General features: G+C 40.3%; 1 protein-coding gene across 8 annotated transcripts in view; it reads right to left on the bottom strand.

Moving 5' to 3' along the window:
- LOC124564247 overlaps window positions 1-22,956 on the bottom strand; it is a 116,568-nt gene that overhangs the window by 21,058 nt on the left and 72,554 nt on the right. For 7 of the 8 annotated variants that reach the window (XM_047131001.1, XM_047131006.1, XM_047131000.1 and 4 more), the window contains 2 exons: window positions 17,531-17,710; window positions 13,170-13,409 (listed from right to left, as the gene is read on the bottom strand). In XM_047131001.1, the coding sequence (XP_046986957.1) occupies window positions 13,170-13,409; window positions 17,531-17,710 (420 nt within the window). The remainder of the gene's footprint in view (window positions 1-13,169; window positions 13,410-17,530; window positions 17,711-22,956) is intronic. The other variant, XM_047131007.1, reaches the window with a different exon arrangement.

Genomic DNA, 22,956 nt, shown 5'->3' with positions numbered 1-22,956 from the left:
AAAGTTTCAATGTTACATTTTTATACGAGATGGTTACAAGGAAGAAAATTCTTTTATCGGTGCCTCGCTTCCCGACATTTGTTACGATTTAAACATCCTGACAATTCGTGTGTATGAATGCCAGAAAATTCAATTTTTTAAATCCAAGTTATGATCCTGAAAAAAGTGAGAAATATATCTGACAGAAAAATATCTGTAGCAAAGAGCATGCTATGATTTATCAACTATCTAGAAAAACTATTGAATGAGCTACATTCCTAGTAGAACTGAAACACACTCATCATTTAACGAACTTGTCTTACTTGTATTGAAACTTTGCCATTCCATTTTTCACTGACAAACTCTTCAGTCACACACCAATTGCAGTCTGTAATCTGCATCGCGAGACCTCTTTCGGTGGAAAGCATCGCCGAGGCCGTCAACCTTTCCTCACTCGGAGTTATGTAAGAATAATTTTATTATTTTCAAAGTTGAAAAGCAGCCTTTCGGTTCGACCGATGTCACCTTCAACAGTTTAGACTACTTAGTGAACATCTTCCCTGGGCTGTTAGTTGTCAGACTCTACTAGACTAACTGCACCAGATAATGATCTACATTCTTGTGCTAGGTAGATAAAAGATAGTTAACAATATAGTTTCAGCTTATCCAAAAATGATGACAATGAACACATTTCCTTTAAGGTATCTTCAGGATATCTTAAAAAGATACAAGGGGAACTTAACACGAAAAAACAATGAAGCAGCTACAAGATGATGTGAAAAAATACAATGATCTATAACATCAATCACGTTGCACAGCACCTTTGCCTTTCTTTTCTACTCACATCAGGCTATTCCAACTTCATTCTCTTCACTGATAAATCAGTAGATTCATTAGTAATCAACAGATTCAATGCCACTGGTGATACCAATTACTTCTCAAATCTCGATAACATTTATTTTAAATGTCGAAATGATCTTATGGGCCAGCACGCATTGATTCTCCGTACCGTAACTGACCAAACAGAACTCTGACAAATGGCATAACTTAACTAGAAAATTCCAACCAATAACTGAAACGGGTACCGTGTGGCCCCCGCTACATAAGTTCTGAGAGTGCTCGCATTGGACAAATGAAACATGTAAAATAAATAAAAAATTACATGCAACTTGTGCCGGCTCTACAATTTTAATTTATAACAGTTGCTGTTCCCCTGCAGGCAAATGTCTGTGCTCACTGATAATTTAAGATATGATTGAAACGAACATTTTTATGGCGAAGAGCCTGGCAAATTGTAGTTTCACTTCTTATAGAATCACCTTCCAGTATGTGATTTATACATTGTTGGAGTAATGAACTGCGTTTACGAATTGAGATCGAAAAATCCACTGGACAAGATCGAGGGAAATGCTTTCTCACTAAGTCACCGAGGATAGTGGTCCACTGCGCACTCTATGAAAAGAATGGACATATTCTCTGAAAACTCTAAATAAATAAATAAATCATACTGCAATTGATTGATACCGCTTTGCTCATTATAAGATTAACTTCATCAGCATAGCAATGTACACATTCTGCATTAGGACAATTTTTACACAACAGTTTGTACTCCACCCGAGGAAACAGCCATAACAGATGCCTCATCACAGGTCTGTGCAAGTAATTTTTGGTGAGTCTTTTTGCCTATTCAATTCTTCTAGCAAAGTCGCAGCGAACATCTGTGCACCGTGTTCACAAGGAGATAGGAAACTCTAGAACCTCTGGGTCTCAATACGTAACAGTATACAACAGCCATCTGAAATATGTTTGATCTGTTTGTTTTATCTGCTATAACAGCTAAAAATTATGATTCCTTATTTGCTTTGAAATTTCTTCTTGGTATACATCCAACATAATTTGGAAAAGTTCACTTTGAATAGTTTTGAAGGTTCCTTTGAAAACAGTTGCCTTACCCAAATTATCTTTCAATGCTGCATTCAATCCAGAAGTAAAATTAGTCAGGGTTTGATAACAATTCAGTTTTATCATGATCCCTTAAGGCCAATTCGAAGGAACCACAGAAATATATTTAGCCCAGACCTATTACACCCAACTTCTTCTACTACGCAAACTGACAGTGGAGGGAGGAGAAATAAACATACGGGGATGGTACTAAGATATCAGTCGTATCAGGACTTTGTGCAAAATAAGTTGTGACGAGGGATAATGTGCACGCAACTGGGACTCAAACCTGGGATCTCCCGCTTACTAGGTAGTCGCATTAACCACTGTGTGACCCGGACAGACCGTTTATCACAAATGCACAGACTATCTCAGCTGACCTGCACTCCCACCTAGTACCTATCCACAGCCCCCACCCGTGTCGTCCACACTCACTACATTTAGATTCCTGCTGGAGATTGAATGTAAATGTGCATCTGCACTGAAGGTTGTGATTTCAGTGCCCATCATGGCAGATCGGTTATACAAATGTGTGACGTCTGTTCTTTCGGACACGTCATTCTCAGCAATTTTCCTTCTCGATGCACTACTCGGTTGTTCAGCTATTTTGTATTTGAGCAGCTGAAGATTCGTGCTTTTACACTTTGGTACTCAGATGGTTTACGTCTGTAACCCTCACTTTTGTCCACAAGGGTTCAACATCATACAGGCATGGGAAGCAAAATAATGCATTTTTAAATTGACAGCCACACAACCAATCACTATTTTTACAAATATTCATTTTAAACGCTGTCCTAAACTGTCAATTTCCAGTATTAATATTTTGCACGGTGTTTAAAACTGGTTACACTTTGCAAACTAGGAACTGTGTGACGAGCTATTTCTCACTGTACAGAACGTATTATATGCAACAGTGCACAGAAAAATGCAGTATCGAGAACCGATACATTCGATCACCTCGAAACGCCACAACGTATACACACGAGGTTCTCGGAGATAATATTTCTAAATGTGATAAATAAAAACATTAGGACTTCAGTAACAGCTACAATTGCAATATTCCAGCCATTTTTCCAAATGCCACTACATTAAATCTGCGCTCAATTTACAACTGAAAAACTATAAACTCCAGTTATGCTGATGAGAAAAAAATTTCTCCGAATTTCTACCTTCAAAACTAATTTGTCAAAAAAACAAAACTATCACAACCGATGTTAAAAGATCGGTACTCTTAACTTTGTGGATGGTGGAATGGCACACTCTAGTGGCCTCGATGACAAATGAATGAAAGAAAGCTGGCAGACACGTCGTCCATAGAGTGGTGCCTTCTGACGGGACATTAGGAACTGTCTCGAGTCAGGGAATTTGCGTGCCGACTGCATTACTCTCCGACGTCACTGGCACATGAGCCACCTGTTGCCACGGACGGGCGTCGACTCGACTCGTACCCGCTCCGAGTACGGTGGTGTGCACTGTCTGCACAGAGTTGGAGTAAGAGAGAAAACTCCGAGTTTGCTTCGAGCCTTGCAGCATTTTCACGTCTGTTATCGAGGTGACAAGATGTCAGGTAACCGAAGACTGTATATTGTAACATCTATTACAGCACATATTAGGCTTCCTAAACCAAATAATTACAAGAAAAGTGGACATATGACGTGTAAAATTACTGGGAGCTGGGCAACATTGCAACAATAACATGCGTCCTCACTGTGATGCATTGAGCCGAATGTGGTCAGACGATGTAGAGGGCACGAAAGAACGAGACACAGAGTGGTTAGGGAAAATTAAGAACGTGTGAAGAAAATGAACTAGACACAGAGGAAAAGGTCGAACTAGTGTTAGGCAGTCATCAGAGGATGCACAGAAACTTAGGCCAAATAGAAAACTATAATTAGTGGAAAGACATGAAAAGAGGAACACATTAGGAACTATTACAAATCTCAAAGAAATAAGTTCACACAGAGAAGAGGGTACATAAGTTATTAAGGATCCAGAAAACTGTGACGACAGCATTTCACTGACAAACGGGGTGCTCTAGAGAACTCGTAGGACACTGGTGGAATATTTATGACACTTCGTTAGAGAGGACCACTGTACTTGGAATATATGGGAACAGTATACTGTTTCTGTATTTAATATGCCTCACAGTAGCAAAGTATCAACAAAAATAATCAGTTTTTGAAACAAACAAGTAACTGGATAGAAAAAAAATTTATTCATCATGTGGTGGCAGGAGAACACACATGAAAAAGGTATTACAGTTTGCAAGCGTTTGGAGCCACTTGCTCCTTCTCCTAACAGAAGGGTCGAAGGGGGAGGGAGAGCAGTGAAGGATCCTTCTCCTAGCAGAAGGGTCGAAGGGGAAGGGAGAGCGGTGAAAGAGGAGGACTGGTAAGGTTTAGGAAAAGGAGTAGAGTTTGGAGGAGTCACGCAGAACCTCTGGTCGGAGGAAGACTTACCGGACAGGAGGAGACGGAAAGACTGACCGTTATAGACTGCAGTGGACAAGATTCAAAAATCTGAGAGCTTAAACACGGTAGATACAGTAATACGAGAAACAGAGAATACTGCTGTAACATCGTGCACGAGCTAATAAATGCGGAAAGCTAAGTGCACTGTATGTGGTACAGGTGGGATGGGAATTGCAAAAAATAGAAGGTTAGAAAATGAAAGATGTGGAAAACTAATCTATCCAATTACTTATATTTTCACAGTAGCAATGGCTATACATTGTTGGCATAAATTTATGGGAGACAAGTACACATTCCAGGAGTCATAAAGACAGAGGAATGAACTGTTATGCATATCAGCCAACTAGAATGCTGCAAGCAGTACATCCAGTAGCACGAGAAAGGATAAAAGAAATGAAGGAAACCAGTAAAGCTCACACGAAGAGTTGGAGAATCGAAGAATATTTAGGATGCTTCTTTTGTTTGATGAGACCGTAAGAAGGTGTCATTCTAAGAAGCTAGCTGCACAATTCCGTGGACCGTACAAAGTGATTGCAGATGACCTATCCGATGTGACAATTAAGATGTACAGAACTACGCAATGGAAGTACATGCGAAATCCCAAAATTAAACTTTTTCTGTGGTGTGTCCCAATGTCAAGTGTTCAGACTATTTTGTTCTGCTGAAGCTACCATAGCAGGGGTAGCTTACCTGGATATGTTACCAGAACGGCTCTTTCATCAGTTAAAAGGTGACCCCGAAAACTTTACTCGGCAACAACATCGGGCCCCTATCCGTCGGCACGTTTTTGTACGAGCACAGTCGAACATCGAAGCCTTTGACCGCTGGACTGGTGCTAATAACTGATATGACGAGGACACTGTTCTGCTGGCCTCGACCCCTGTGATTTTTTTCCTTTGGGCTTTGTAAAAGATCTTGTCTGCTTTGTGCCACTATCTAATGATCTGCCAGAGTTGAGACACAGAACTGAAGGGGCTGTTGTTGCTTCCATTGCTCTGGACTTATTACCCAAAGTGTGGGAAGAATTGTATTTTAGGTCGAACTGAATATTTGTATAAAAAACTGTTATAATATACCACTGAAACGGAACATTCCTTTGCAGACAGACTGTACTTTAACACGAACTTTATTATCTACATTGAGGACAGGAACTGATTAACATCAGCTACGTTGTGGGCGACACGTGCAGAGCAGTTGCGTAATGTTATTCAATACTATAACTGCAGTGACAGGATGCAGCGCACACACACTGAACATCACTTGCTTCATGACTCAAAGCACTATGGAGATGCATCAGGACCATTATTTCAATGAGCTTCTGGATTTAAATTCTTTACGACAGGGTGTACATGCGGACAATTTGGGGGGGGGGGGGAATAAATAAATAAATAAATAAATAAGAAAAAAACCACGTAGATTTTCCCCTGTTAAAAATACACTTTTTCTGGGTGAAAATGTACTATATCCTGAGAGAAAGTACATTTTTCCTTGTTAAGTGCCAGTATATTTTCCTTCGAAGCTGTAAAACTTTTCAATTCTTTGACTGGTAAACGTTTTATACACCAGCACAGAACTTCCAGCATTTTAGGAAACAAAATCCAGCAAGAAAACAATGTGTTCTGGAAAGCTCTTTGCCGTGGGGCAACATAAACATTGTATATACTGGTATTACAAAAGTATAAATACGAATTCCAGCACGTACAGCACAGTAGCTTTTGGAGCAGTGAAATTTAGACTGTGCTGCACAATGCACTTCGTTAACCAATTATAGCTTGTGTCACACAACCTAGACAGCCGACGACAGCAGATATTCGGAGCACGGTACGGAGAAGATGAGACAATTTACTTGTAAAATGAGCAGGAAAGAAGCAAACAAGTATTGCTACGACTGCGACATATCCCCCTACATGTGAGAAAACTTTGACCCTTTCATTGGAAATCAAATTACGTGTGAAATTGCTGAACTCATCCTTCAATTTTTTTTTTTTTTCGTTTTCTAAAGGATAATCATACTTCTGCCATTGTTTTTGCATAATCTGTAATCTACAAAAGAACTGAAATAAATATGAAAAACTAACCTTGAAGCTTGGTCTCTTTTTAGCATGTGTTAAACACAAACGCACCATTAAAATTTTAAATAATGGCATAAATGGCTGGTCGTTTTTAAAGTGGCTGGCTCTCAAAAGGTTTAAGTTTCGAATGACAGTGAAACACTTCACAATTTAATTAATTCATCACATATTTTCACATGTCTTGTGTAAAAGGAAATTTACTTTGAAAGCAGTGCTTCTCAAATAACCATTCACAATATTTTCCCACAGCTTGTTAGAAATGTAAACACCTGTGATGTCACTCTCATCGAAAGCAATTTGTTCTTACAAAGTTTTCACAGTCTTAACTTTTGCTTTGGTGTTATTCTCTGGTTTATGTTTTACTGCTGCAGTATTATTCTGCAGCAGTGGGCTACAGTAAAATTATTTGTTAGAATATCAGTTTTTATCAGTCAAAACTACAAAAATTGATCTGAAAATTAAAACAATGAAAAATTCCCAAAATTATAACAAATTGCTGGACTTTTCCCAGATGAAAAAGTTCCCCCATTTTTTCTAGATTTCCTGGCCGTGAGAACGAGCACATAACTCCACAGAATACAGACTGCCACGCAACTGTGATACCAAATAGGAGAACAGCAGCTGTTGTAATTCAGAGAAGTAGCAGTGATTCTGACTGACATTTCTTCAAATGATCACTGTGTGTGCACGGACTGGAGGAGTACATCATCAACACTTGCCACACTTTGGGACGGTACCGTATCTACAAACATCTACAGTGACATAAATGGTTGCACTGGTGCGTCATGTGCAATTTCCTATTCAGACATAAATCACAGCACCCTTTCAACAAATCTAAGCTTTCTGTGCACCTTTCCTAGTAATGTTTTGCCTGATCACCATATTTCATATAATTTCTTACTATTACCCATTAATGCATATACAATGTGATACACTCAAGACGTTTGCTACTAATCTTATAAGCAGATACTACACAGCTAGCTCTCTCTCTCTCTCTCTCTCTCTCTCTCTCTCTCTCTCTCTCACACACACACACACACACACACACACACACACACACACAGAGTCATTATTCTACATTTATCCTTATTTAACACTGATACAGAACTGCAAGAGAAGTTATTTATTTTCCCCACATGCTATCTGAGACAGAACACAGAGAAAGCCCGAGTGCTTCTATATTTTTGAACCCTTTGCCAATCAAACGTAAACTGCAGGAAAAGGATAGATTACTATTCACCATAAATATGACACGTTAACATCTCAGTCCATCCCTATGCCACTCCCCGTCCTGGGCCACAGCTACAGGGATCGTATCACTGTGGAGACCCTGGTGCAGGACCAGCCCAATCCACCTCCCAGCACTTCCAATTCCAGATCCGTCACAGCCTCGTCCTAGCCCACCAGAGGCCAGGCCGTCCGAGAAAGCAGCCACGTCATCTACCAGCTCTGCAATCACTGCACAGCTTTCTATATCGGTACGAGACAAACGGGCACCGCCAACCTGGGGGGCGAGAGCGAAGTAGCACCACGTGGTACAACTTGCAGGTGAACATAATGTGCTGGATTTTGACGGCTGCTTCACTACTCGAGCCGTGTGGATCCTACCCTCCAACACCAGCTTTTCCGAACTGCAAAAATGAGCATTATCCTTACAAGACATTCTCCACTCCCTCCCGAAATTATAGTTGCCTGAACATACAGTAACCTACTGTCGCTACTGTTTCCATCCCCTCTGTCCTTCCACCTCCTCCATTTTCGTGTCCTCTCACCCTCGCTGTGTGCCTCCCTCTGCCAATGCACCTGACCATCCTTTCCCCTCCTCTTCTCCTCTTTTTCAATCTTCCCCCTCCCTCCACCTCAGAACACTGCACCTGCCAGTATTGCTGTACCCCCATCTAGTCCCTGCATGCCCCGCCCGTCTTCTTCTCTCCCCCCACCTGTTGTTGTGGTCTTCAGTCCTGAGACTTGTTTGATGCAGCTCTCCACCTGTTGTTGTGGTCTTCAGTCCTGAGACTTGTTTGATGCAGCTCTCCATGCGACTCTATCCTGTGCAAGCTTCTTCATCTCCCAGTACCTACTGCAACCTACATCCCTCTCAATCTGCTTAGTGTATTCATCTCTTGGTCTCCCTCTACCATTTTTACCCTCCACGCTGCCCTCCAATGCTAAATTGGTGATCCCTTGATGCCTCAGAACATGTCCTACCAACCGATCCCTTCTTCTAGTCAAGTTGTGCCACAAACTCCTCTTCTCCCCAATTCTATTCAGTAACTCCTCATTAGTTATGTGATCTACCCATCTAATCTTCAGCATTCTTCTGTAGCACCACATTTTGAAAGCTTCTATTCTCTTCTTGTCCAAACTATTTATCGTCCATGTTTCACTTCCATACATGGCCACACTCGATACAAATACTTTCAGAAACAACTTCCTCACAAATCTATACTCGATTTTAACAAATTTCTCTTCTTCATAAAAACTTTCCTTGCCACTGCCAGTCTACATTTTATATCCTCTCTACTTCGACCATCATCAGTTATTTCGCTTCCCAAATAGCAAAACTCATTTACTACTTTAAGTGTCTCATTTCCTAATCTAATTCCCTCAGCATCACCAGACTTAATTCGACTACATTCCATTATCCTCGTTTTGCTTTGTTGATGTTCATCTTATATCCTCCATTCAAGACACTGTCCATTCCGTTCAACTGCTCTTCCAAGTCCTTTGCTGTCTCTGACAGAATTACAATGCCATCGGCAAACCTCAAAGTTTTTATTTCTTCTCCATGGATTTTAATACCTACTCCGAACTTTTCTTTTGTTTCCTTTACTGCTTCCTTAATATACAGACTGAATAACATCGGGGAGAGGCTACAACCCTGTCTCACTCCCTTCCCAACCACTGCTTCCCTTTCAAGCCCCTCGACTCTTATAACTGCCATCTGGTTCCTGTACAAATTGTAAATAGCCTTTCGCTCCCTGTATTTTACCCCTGCCACCTTTAGAATTTGAAAGAGAGTATTCCAGTCAACATTTTCAAAAGCTTTCTCTAAGTCTACAAATGCTAGAAATGTAGGTTTGCCTTTCTTTAATCTTTCTTCTAAGATAAGTCGTAGGGTCAGTATGGCCTCACGTGTTCCAACATTCCTACGGAATCCAAACTGATCTTCCCTGAGGTCGGCTTCTACTAGTTTTTCCATTTGTCTGTAAAGAATTCGTGTTAGTAGTTTGCAGCTGTGGCATATTAAATGGATAGGTCGGTAGTTCAAACAAATTTCGAGCTTGCAGCCGGTCGTCGTTCAATACTTCGCACGATATGTCAACTGGGCACCTGCCAGTCACCTTCAGCTGAGCTGTCGCAGACGCGAAAACGTCCTCCATTCCACAATATATAGCGTACTGTAACTATTCTGCGCATGCATCGAAAGCTTGATAGTTGAACCACACTGCCCGCCGGCCGCGCCCTCGCTGGTGAATAGTGGAACTCAGTCGCCCTCTGCGTTGCTGTTTGCCACGGCCGTCGATGCACTCAGTCGTCTTCGATTTGAGCAAATCGTGGAGATGACAGGATTCCATGCACTGTCCAGCTGGTAGCCGCTGTCACAGTTTAACAGATTTTCCGCCAGTCGTATTTCTACGGATTCTTCAATAATGGAGTCCCAGAAAGACGTTGCTGTAGACAAAATCATTGTTTTCTCATACTCCATTGAATGTCCAGTAGAAATACCATGTTCAGCAGAGGATTCTTGCTATTTTAAACGAAGTGTTACCAACAAAAGGAAGAAAAGCTAAAGATGGTTCTGGCATGTTCTCCTCTTTATTCTCTTCCTGCTTCTTAGTTTTAATTGTTAATGCCCTGTTAATCTGCCGGATGGAATACCCATTTTCGCTGAGTACTGTCTTTAGATGGGCGAATTCTTGAGGTAAGCTATCTAGATCTGGGACAGTATGAGCTCTATGAACAAGTGTTTTAAGCAAATTCATGGTTTGTGATGGGTGATGGCAACTTGATGCTTGCAGGTACAAATCAGTACAAGTGTGTTTCCGGTAAACTGAATGCCCTAGAGAACCATCATTCTTCCTTCGACCAGGACATCCGAGAAAGGCAAACAACCATCTTCCTCTATTTCCATGGTGAACAGGATGTTGCTATGAATGGAGTTGAGGTGATGTAGAAACTCCATTAATTTATCTTCTCCATGAGGCAACACTATGAAAGTGTCATCCACATACCGCCAAAAAACAGTTGGCTTCAGGGCAGCTGATTCAAGCGCTCTCTCTTCAAAATCCTTCATAAAAAGGTTGGCCACCAAAGGAGACAGGGGGCTACCCATGGCGACACCGTCAGTCTGTTCAAAATATTCTTGATTAAACATAAAATAAGTTAAAATTCACAGGATAGATCGGTAATTTTCACATCTGCCAACACCTGCTTTCTTTGGGTTTGTAATTATTATATTCTTCTTGAAACCTAAGGGTATTTCTTACGCCTGTCTCATACGCTTTGCTCACCAGATGGTAGAGTTTTGTCAGGACTGGCTCTGCCAAGGCCATCAGTAGTTCTAATGGAATGCTGTCTACTCCTGGGGCCCTGTTTCGACTCGGGTCTTTCAGTGCTCTGTCAAACTCTTCTTACAGTATCATATCTCCCATTTCATCTTCATCTACATTCTCTTCTATTTCTATAATATTGTCCTCAAGTACATCACCCTTGTATAGACCCTCTATATACTCCTTCCACCTTTCTGCTTTCCCTTCTTTCCTTAGAACTGGGTTTCTGTCTGAGCTCTTGATATTCATACAAGTGGTTCTCTTTTCTCCAAAGGTCTCTTTAATTTTCCTGTAGGCAGTATCTATCTTACCCCTAGCAAGATAAGCCTCTACATCCTTACATTTGTCCTGTAGCCATCCCTGCTTAGCCATTTTGCACTTCCTGTCGATCTCATTTTTGAGACGTTTGTATTCCTTTTTGCCTGCTTCATTTACTGCAGTTTTATATTTTCTCCTTTCATCAATTAAATTCAATATTTCTTCTGTTACCCAAGGATTTCTACTAGCCGTTGTCTTTTTACCTACTTGGTACTCTGCTGCCTTCACTACTTCATCCCTTAGAGCTACCCATTCTTCTTCTACTGTATTTCTTTCCCCAATTCCTGTCAATTGTTCCCTTATGCTCTCCCTGAAACTCTGTACAACCTCTGGTTTAGTCAGTTTATCCAGGTCCCATTTCCTTAAATTACCACCTTTCTGCACTTTCTTCAGTTTTAATCTATAGTTCATAACCAACAGATTGTGGTGAGAGTCCACATCTGCCCCTGGAAATGTCTTGTAATTTAAAACCTGGTTCCTAAATCTGTCTTACCATTATATAATCTATCCGATACCTTTTAGTATCTCCAGGATTCTTCCATGTATACAACCTTCTTTCATGATTCTTGAACCAAGTGTTAATTTTGATTAAGTTATGCTCTGTGCAAAATTCTACCAGACGGCTTTCTCTTTCATTCCTTACCCCCAATCCATATTCACCTACTATGTTTCCTTCTCTCCCTTTTCCTACTCTCGAATTCCAGTCACCCATGACTATTAAATTTTCGTCTCCCTTCACAATCTGAATAATTTCTTTTATTTCATCATACATTTCTTCAATTTCTTCGTCATTTGCAGAGCTAGTTGGCATATAAACTTGTACTACTGTAGTAGGCGTGGGCTTCGTATCTATCTTGGCCACAATAATGCGTTCACTATGCTGTTTGTAGTAGCTTACCTGCACTCCTATTTTTTTATTCATTATTAAACCTACTCCTGCGTTACCCCTATTTGATTTTGTATTTATAACCCTGTATTCACTTGATCTAAACTCTTGTCCCTCTTGTCACCGAACTTCACTAATCCCCACTATATCTAACTTTAACCTATCCATTTCCCTTTTTAAATTTTCTAACCTACCTGCCCGATTAAGGGATCTGACATTCCACGCTCCGATCCGTAGAACGCCAGTTTTATTTCTCCTGATAACGACGTCCTCCTGAGTAGTCCCTGCCCGGAGATCCGAATGGGGGACTATTTTACCTCCGGAATATTTTACCCAAGAGGACGCCATCATCATTTAACCATACAGCAAAGCTGCATGCCCTCGGGAAAAATTACGGCTGTAGTTTCCCCTTGCTTTCAGCCGTTCGCAGCACCAGCACAGCAAGGCCGTTTTGGTTATTGTTACAAGGCCAGATCAGTCAATCATCCAGACTGTTGCCCTTGCAACTACTGAAAAGGCTGCTGCCCCTCTTCAGGAACCACACGTTTGTCTGGCCTCTCAACAGATACCCCTCCGTTGTGGTTGCACCTACGGTACGGCTATCTGTATCGCTGAGGCACGCAAGCCTCCCCACCAACGGCAAGGTCCATGGTTCAGATTGCTATTAATGTGACAGTTGCGTTCCAGTCAGACCTGCTGGTGGGAGTGGACATGTGTGCATGAGGTGTGCTTCTCTCTCTCTCTCTCTTTCTCTCTCTCTCTCTCTCTCTCTCTCTCGTGGAAAGCTATACTGTGTAACAGTCTTTCTGTCGTGCATTTCTGCTTCTCGACAGGTCACCTTTGTTGTGAGTAAGAATCTATCCTTTTCCTTATATTATTCTTATTCCAACCTGCAGTTTCCAAAGCTTGAACCTGCGAAGTAATTATGTAGACACAGATCTTTCCTTACCTGAGACTGATGAGATTCTCCGGAAACTTATCAAAAGGCACTCCAGTAACATCCGAATAATCGAATGTCAGACAGCGCAAACCTGACAATTTGAGGATGCTGCTCACACCTGGCTGCAACTCTGTAAAATACGTGGTACCGAAATACATGGTACCCATTCGCAACGTGTGAAGTCGCGGTAGCCCGACGAGGCAGGGGAATAGGCCTCCGCCGAGTCTGCTACAACCTGTCACATCTAGTCTGGAACAAACCACAAGTGCACTATCGTTTACACGGGAACAAGTTGGCAGAAATAAATATGATGAATTTTACTCCTAGCTGTCACCTTTGAGACAGAGCATTTTTCATGTAAATCAAAATTATTGTACATCTTCAAGTAAAATTGTTCCAAAATTAAACTTAAGTCTAAGGTGAGGGTGATGACAAATACACCTACAAAGTGGCATGACTGTCATAAAGGAAAAGTCACAAAAACAACACCTTACACAAGATCTGAAGCAAAGATTTGCAACATTGATGACGATACCCTACTCCTTGAGAAAGCCTGAACATCAGGCTTCATAATCAGCAAGCCATTGTTAACACAATGGAAAAGAGCAAAATGCTACATTAGCCACTATCTCACAATGAGAAACTTCAGGGTTATGCATTGAGAAGAAAAAATTTTCTTTATTTCTTTAACAAAAACACACTTTTTGCCTAGAGAAAATACACTATCCCTTGGGTGAAAGTACATTTTTTCCATGTTAAGAGACAATATAATTTTCCATTGAGCTATAAAATTATCAGTCCTGGGAACTGTAAAGGCTTTTATGCTCCAGTGCAGAGAAACCACCATTGTAATATTTCCTTACATAAAGAATGTAGGTAGAGGTTTCGCTAAGAATTTTGCACGATTGCACTGAAATGCCGATTCTTTGCATATACAAATGTTTACCGCATTTACCCGATTATAAGATGAGGCTTTTCCCAAACTCATCATTCCTAAACTGCAGGATCATTTCATCTCGTATTCACAGTCAACATTTTCACATTGTTTTGTAGAGCATATAGAGGTCATAATACATTTAGAGATGAAGCTTTGACTCTGAGGTCACATGCAGGTCAATTCTGAAGAATTTGGAAGGGCAGGGAAAGGGTGGAGGGAGGGATGACAGATGCCTTCTCAGGTCCCACCAAAACCTTTGAAATTGCAATGTATTCTGAATAAACAGGCAAATAATTGTGACAGCAAAGATATAAATTTCACAGCTGTACTGTCAGGATAATGATTAAAAACAGTGGTACCACAAAAAAACTGGGTTAGAAGCAAAATAGGTAGAAAAGAAAACAGTCCAAATATTAATGAAAACCATATCTTTTCCTTTATTTTAACTCCTTATCATAAAACCCTGAGTTACCTCGGTTTTATTATTCTGACAGATACTAAAAATCCATAGTGTACTTGGCCAGCTTATAAATAGACCTGTGAAAAAGTAGAACTCCATTTATACCTGTTTCAGCACTGATAGTTAAGTGTTCAGCCACTATAGAGCATCTGGTACTGCGTTTGCACCTGGCTGTCGTGGTGGTTGCCACTCGGTACCACCTTTACTGTGTGCAGCTTTAGATGCTCGACAATTAAACACGTGCATTCCAGCCTTTCTCCTGTATTGTTGTTTAGGTTTACTACAGTGATCCTAAGTCTGACATTGAATTTAAGCACGTTGTTGTTGTTGTTGTTGTTGTGGTCTTCAGCCCTGAGACTGGTTTGATGCAGCTCTCCATGCTACTCTATCCTGTGCAAGCTTCTTCATCTCCCAGTACCTACTGCAGCCTACATCCTTCTGAATCTGCTTGGTGTATTCATCTCTTGGTCTCCCTCTACGATTTTTACCCTCCACGCTGCCCTCCAACACTAAATTGGTGATCCCTTGATGCCTCAGAACATGTCCTACCAACCGGTCCCTTCTTCTAGTCAAGTTGTGCCACAAACTCCTCTTCTCCCCAATCCTATTCAGTACCACCTCATTGGTTATGTGATCTACCCATCTAATCTTCAGCATTCTTCTGTAGCACCACATTTCAAAAGCTTCTATTCTCTTCTTGTCTAAACTATTTATCGTCCATGTTTCACTTCCATACATGGCTAACACTTAAATCAATACTCGACGTTAACAAATTTCTCTTCTTCTGAAACACTTTCCTTGCCATTGCCAGTCTACATTTTACATTCTCTCTACTTCGACCATCTTCAGTTATTTTGCTCCCCAAACAGCAAAACTCCTTTACTACTTTAAGTGTCTCATTTCCTAATCTAATTCCTTCAGCATCACCCGACTTAATTCAACTACATTCCATTAGCCTCATTTTGCTTTTGTTGATGTTCATCTTAGATCCTCCTTTCAAGACATTGTCCATTCCGTTCAACTGCTCCTCCAAGTCCTTTGCTGTCTCTGACAGAATTACAATGCCATCGGTGAACCTCAAAGTTTTTATTTCTTCTCCATGGATTTTAATACCTACTCCGAACTTTTCTTTTGTTTCCTTTACTGCTTGCTCAATATACAGATTGAATAACATCGGAGGAGGCTACAACCCTGTCTCACTCCCTTCCCAACCACTGCTTCCCTTTCATACCCCTCGACTCTTATAACAGCCATCTGCTTTCTGTACAAATTGTAATTAGCCTTTCACTCCCTGTATTTTACCCCTGCCACCTGCTGAATTTGAAAGACAGTATTCCAGTCAACATTGTCAAAAGCTTTCTCTAAGTCTACAAATGCTAGAAATGTAGGTTTGCCTTACCTTAATATTTCTTCTAAGATAAGTCGTAGGGTCAGTATTGCGTCATGTGTTCCAACATTTCTACGGAATCCAAACTGATCTTCCCCAAGGTCCGCTTCTACCAGTTTTTCCATTCGTCTGTAAAGAATTCACATTAGTATTTTGCAGCCATGACTTATTAACGTGATAGTTCAGTAATTTTCACATCTGTCAACACCTGCTTTCTTTGGGATTGGAATTATTATATTCTTCTTCAAGTCTGAGGGTATTTCGCCTGTCTCATACATCTTGCTCACCAGATGGTAGAGTTTTGTCAGGACTGGCTCTCCCAAGGCTGTCGGTAGTTCTAATGGAATGTTGTCTACTCCTGGGGCCCTGTTTCGACTCGGGTCTTTCAGTGCTCTGTCAAACTCTTCATGCAGTATCATATCTCCCATTTCATCTTCATCTACATTCTCTTCTATTTCTATAATATTGTCCTCAAGTACATCACCCTTGTATAGACCCTCTATATACTCCTTCCACCTTTCTGCTTTCCCTTCTTTCCTTAGAACTGGGTTTCTGTCTGAGCTCTTGATATTCATACAAGTGGTTCTCTTTTCTCCAAAGGTCTCTTTAATTTTCCTGTAGGCAGTATCTATCTTACCCCTAGCAAGATAAGCCTCTACATCCTTACATTTGTCCTGTAGCCATCCCTGCTTAGCCATTTTGCACTTCCTGTCGATCTCATTTTTGAGACGTTTGTATTCATTTTTCCCTGCTTCATTTACTGCACCTTAGAAAGTGAAGAAGAATGTGGCGTTATTTCATTCGAGACCGAAAGTGACGACAGTTTGCCAGTCGAGCGACAAGTACTTGCCGGTGGTACGAGATAAATACGTCCACTGTGCTCTGGCCAGCTTCTACGAGATTTCTGTTCACAGGAAACCGTTGTAAAATCCACACTTAGAATTGACAGCTGCACAGAAACCTAAAAATGACTCCAAGTTTCAGATATTTCAATCGAAGTCTAGTGCACCAGTATGCTCAGGATTTTACTATTGGTGATTTTCAAAATTTTGCAACTTATAATTTTGAGCTCTAAAACCCATCTTTATATTTCAGTATGTAATGTCTTTCAGTATATAATGTTTTTCATTAATAAAAAATATCATTTTTGGAACATAATTTGAAAAAAAAAAATATATATTAAGGGGTTAATTCTCCTTGTATTATCAAAATGTAGACAGTCAAAACTGGAATTTTAGGCAGATACATAATGTCAATAAAACAGTTTGTTACTCTGATTAGTCAGGGTATGTTAAAATAAATGTTTCTAAAGAAGCCTTTCGGATCGTCTTATACTTGGGTAAAAACAGTAGTAAACTTCATGCGTGTTTGACAATTGTTGCACTCTACCTCAGTCATATTGCAGTTTTAATGGCCAGCTGCATATTTTATTTAATGTCTTGACTTACAATTCTTTTTCAACACAATTTCAGTCACAACATTTATGAGTAACTCACACGATTCTGTACTACTTCACCAGTTACGTTTTCATTATTCAGCAAAATACTCTGTCTGCACTACACTGCAAAGCCAGCAACATCACTTACATTTCAAGATGTTCTAGACGGTCGATCTCCGAGAAGGCAGCAGGCGACAGCTTCGTAGCGTGAGTGACGGAGAGCTGCCGCAAACCGGGACATCCGTGGCTGATGGCAATTACTGTGTTATCTTCCACACCGTATCCGTGTGGTAGATCCAGCACTTTCAGTTGTGGCAGTTCTCCATTCCTTAAAAATACAATCGAGTACATAGTTTATGTTGTGTCACATTATTTTGTCTTTATAATGGGGGGAAAAAAATCAGAAACAGCAACCTGACACATTCTGCTTACAATGACAGAACACACCCTGCTCACCAATTTTGATAACTTCAGGACGCTGATCAGTTGCCACAGCAAAGTAACTCTCACGAAAGGATAGGGTCACAACACTACATTTTTTGGAAACATCCACATCAAATGAACCGAGGCGCTATCTGATTTGCACCAAGTACAATTTTAGAACACTAAAAAATAGGGAAATTGTAACTATATTAATTTTCCAGGTATCAAAATTCTAATTTAAATTTGTTTCATATATGTTCGACTGATCACGGACAGTGGGGACTCGCGGATATCGAGGTGATCATTATATAGTATGGGAAAATAAAACTGGCCATAACACGAGAGTAGAGCAACATTGGCAACCTCGATTTGAGCAATAGAGAACCACGGGTCAGAAATGCACCGTCGGGAAGCTCCCGCTGTAGAACAGCAGCCGGTCAGCTGCGAGGATGTGTCTAGTTGTGTAATTTTGTCAGAATCGGTGCTACTGAAGTTGTTAGAATATAAGTTAATTCAGGTTATCTCTACATGACAAAAAAACAAACATGTAGCCTATACATTTCAGTATTAACAACACTGGATCTTACAGTACCTCATGTCAACTATCTACATGCAGTCCTGTTTCTCCAGTACCAATTAGTATCTTATTATTGACATTACAGTACTATTAGCATAATTGGATTTAACAGTCTACCATTAAACAGTAAACATAACAGAAAATTCGTGTGTCAGGTAACTAGCCGTGGATATGTATTTAAAGTTTTACCAAGTTTGACAGACCAGCTGATACTATCATCTGCAGCTAATTTAAGTAGTAACTGTGCTCAGAGCACACACTTTTCCGTGCTCTCGTCACCGATCAGCTGTAGCTCCACAACGGTGCAGTTATGACCTACAGTTATTCAGAAAATGTTTGTCAATTCTGTGTCCTCTTCTGTGGTCTGAATCGATCAGTCTGGTTGTTGTTCTCTGTCTTTCATATGACCAAACAACTCAGTCATTTATGTCATACAACTGAGTCTGTGAAAATAAAAGTTTCTTAAAATATGTACAGCTGTGGTATGTGTCACGCCAAAGTTTCACCCGTTACCACAGATGTGCCTCGAGATAAAGGCCTCACTGACTGTGGCTGACTGGTACGAGACCTGTGTTCATATTATTTGTTTACTTTGATCCTCAGTCCAGATTCTGCTTTCTGTACGCTTTCTGTTTTTTATTGGCAACAAAGTGTTTTACAATTCCTATTGCTGTCTTCTAGGACTTGGAGAGGGGACTTAGTATACAAGTTTTTAATAATGAACCCGCACCTCTTGAGATGTAAAATAAGTTTGAAGATTACAACACTTTTGAATCCACCACTTCCCAGTGCGCGCACCTATTGAGAGGAATGTGCCGTTCTCACACGCTGTTGTAATTATGACATCACGTACTATTTTCCTCTGACTCCAACAATGGCTGCAAGTACGTTCACTGGTCAGTACGTTCACAACTGCAGCGATCTGCGGTGTTTCACAGACCGGCCAAACTCTCTACTTTGAAGAGAATGTCCTTCACCACGTAGAATGGAACACTAAGACGAATATTCTAAACACTGACTGTATCGTGTGCTCCTACAGCACGCGAGTCGGAGCTCATTACCTCCACTGTGTGCGTGTCTGCACACAGTGAAGTGGAAGATATGAAAGTGATCCAACCTTCAAACTTATTTTACATCCAAATGGTAAATTTGCAGACATGGGTTCCTCATCAGATTTGTTCTGCCAAGTCACCTGCACAACCCTTAGGAACCTGCAACAGGAATTGTGAAAATCTTTCTTTAAGCGTTTTTTGGAAACGTGAATATGAAAAACAAAAATTGTCACACACACACACACACACACACACACACACACACACTCTCTCTCTCTCTCTCTCTCTCTCTGTGTGTGTGTGTCTCTGTGTCTCTCTCTGTGTGTGTGTGTGTGTGTGTGTGTGTGTGTGTGTGTGTGTGTGTGTGTCCCCTCTAACTTGCCAAAGGGTTTCTTCTGAAAAACTCTACACTTCTGCTATCTAGTGCAGTGAGAGGCTTCCTTTACTTCATAATATTTACATTAGAACTGCCAGATCTTTGGCTGGTTGATTTGAAGCCACCAAATTTGTGAGTAACCCTGACAGCTGAGAGACCTAACCCCTGCTGGCTCAGTACATGTTTTCAGTAACAAACAGCACACCATACTGTACATATGCAAGGGTAAGATGACCCCAATTTTAAGACGAGCCCCCTTTTATTTGACTGGCTTCTTAAGAAAAATTAATTTTTAACATATTCTTGACCAATCAAAATTACAAACTGTTTTATTGACAAAGTATTTGCCTAAAGAGTTAACATTATACCTGTTCTAAATTTATGCCATTTTAATTGAATTAACTGTGAGTTGTTCTGATGTGATGACCTCAGAATATGGCTGTTTTCATCCAAATACGTGTAGGATTTTGCTTTTGTACAGGTGTGACAATTTTGCGGTGTCTCTCACTTCCAAACACATAATCTGCTCACTGCTCTCTCATTAGCTACATAGAACTGACAGCTGACACATATCCTTTCACACCCGTCATACATCACAGTGAACATCGATAACACTACAGCGGGAAACACACAACTACGCCACTGGCCCCTATGTAGACTAACTGTCTGCTGCAGAAGTTAATACTACTATTGTGTGTTTGTCCAGTTTTAAAGTCAATTCAGTTCTGAATACATGTGCATTCAGGCAAACTGCAGTTTAAACATGGAAGATGTACAAAAAGAGACAGAGTATGTGGTACAGATTACCACTGTTGGCATATCAGGTATCTTATGTGACCTCAGTAAGGCATTTGCTATGGTGAACCATACACAGCTGCCCCTCAAATTAGCTTCTTATGGTGTCCATGAAAAATCTTTAAATTGGTTCAAGTCATATCTCAAAAATAGGAAACAGAGGGTAGTTATACAACATAAGGGCAAGAAAGCTTGCTCTAGTTGGAAGGAAATACATGCAGGTGTACCCCAGGGGTCCATACAAGGCCCATTACTATATAAATGACACACCAGGTAAGGTAACTTCAGATACGATTCTGTATGCAGATGACTCAACAGCAGTAGTCTGCTGTAAAAACACTGAAGAATTAGCACAGAAAACAAAACAGACTGATCATGTGGATTGCTTACTGAAGCAGTTAAATAGTTTTGTTTATGCAATGAGGGTTCCGAATAAAGTAACTGACTTAGCTGTTAGGAAAATTGTGTATCATACATATTTTATATCAGTTGTAAGGTATGGCATAATTTTTTGGGGAGTTGAAAAGGAAGCCACCCAAGAGTGTTCAAGCTACAGAAAAAAAAATTATCAGAGCTATGACTGGAACAAACCTTTATTTGCAAGCCTTGACTTTCTGACCATTCCTTCCATGTTTATATATGAAACACTTCTCTGAGTTAAGAAACCCACATCTTTTTGAGGGAAATTCATTTACACATACTTATCCAACAAAACACAAACAAGATTACATGTTACATTGCCATAGACAACCATTATCTGAAAATACTGCATATTACATGGCTTTGAAGCTTAGCAAATAAAATCCATTCAAAGATGAAGGACTGTAAGCTAGAATCTACCTGTGCAAACATTGAAAATATTTAAAAAGCCAACTGCTACTACAGTGTGGATGATTTTATAAACAGAGACAAGTAGGAGATAACATATCTGTTTTGTTTTCCTGTTTTTTCTACATTACGTTCTATGTGTATGCTTATGTTCCCTTTTACTGGAGGTATATGTTCTTTTTAAATGTGTCGATACTTGTAAACTATCATGAGAACTATGTATCTAAATATGTAGATGTAAACACATATATTACATTTATGGAAATATGTGGTCCTTGAGGTATGTCCATATTTATAAACTACAGAAACAAACATGAAAAATACTTCCATATGCGTTATTTTAATGTATCTTGTTTTAGGTATCCTTAGGTAGGCACAGAATTATTCATTGATGAGTGACCAATATTTCAATCAAACGACTGTATATAACATGTCATGTGACAATAAAGATGTTGTGTTGGCTGAAGAGTCAACACCGTGTTACGAGAGGAGGCCAAAAGGCACGCATTTTAGCTCACGCAGGCTGGCATAAGGAGGGAAGAACTATATTGACGTGAGATCTGGAACATGACAAGGAATTAGAATTCAGAAAGCGGACATAATTAGTTTGATACTTAACTTTAATCCATTAATGATGAACATTGCTCTTGACGGTACATGATTCACAATATTATCTGTTCAGATTATAGTAACTGAATATGGCACCTTGCTAGGTCATAGCAAATGACGTAGCTGAAGCAGGTTGACGTATACTAACGGACCGCAGCCGATTTAAAGGCTACCACCTAGCAAGTGTGGTGTCTGGTGGTGACACCACAAAAGATTCTATTCCCCTCCCCACACTCATCCTAGTTCCCTGCCAAGCTGTTCCCCCACCGAGCCTCGTATAGTGCTGCTCGAGACTGTGGAACGTGTACTACAATATCTTCAGAGTGCAAGTCAGATGTAACAACAATGACAACCACAACCGATACATAAATAAAGTTCACAATCATGATTCGGTCCAATTCTTTAACTATTGCTTACCCCACGATCTACTGACGTCTGTCAGTACTATCTCCTGATGAGTCTCGCCACTATAATTTACAGTCAACCTAATACGATTTATTTTGTTAATTAGAAATCTAATTCTGGATTAATTTTCCTCTCTTCTCATCTGAATGTCACCAAGTTCTAAAGCTGATTAAAAGTTGGTAATGTTTCACCCATTGTTCTAATACACGAACAGCAACTGAATTTCTCACTTGCAATGCACTTGATAAATCCTTCCAGTCTCTCATAATCAAATAAAATATTGATCTGGGGTCAGAATCGAGTAATGTTTTTTGAAGGACAACATTTTCGCTTTTGAATGTTATGTTTACTTAAAAATTAGTATTAATGTTTCTATCGGGAAACCTCGAGACTCTTTCGATGCAAATATCGTTTGCCCGGCCCTGCCCTTCTGAATTCTTCAAAATAAACCTGCACGTGACCTCAGCTAGCAAAGCTTCATCTGTAAATGTAGGATACCCTCTATATAC

This window comes from Schistocerca americana, unplaced genomic scaffold (genome assembly GCF_021461395.2).
Source record: "Schistocerca americana isolate TAMUIC-IGC-003095 unplaced genomic scaffold, iqSchAmer2.1 HiC_scaffold_13, whole genome shotgun sequence".
NCBI lineage: Eukaryota > Metazoa > Arthropoda > Insecta > Orthoptera > Acrididae > Schistocerca > Schistocerca americana.
The sequence above is the reverse complement of the archived record's forward strand: the minus strand, read 5'-3'. Positions and strand labels throughout refer to the sequence as shown.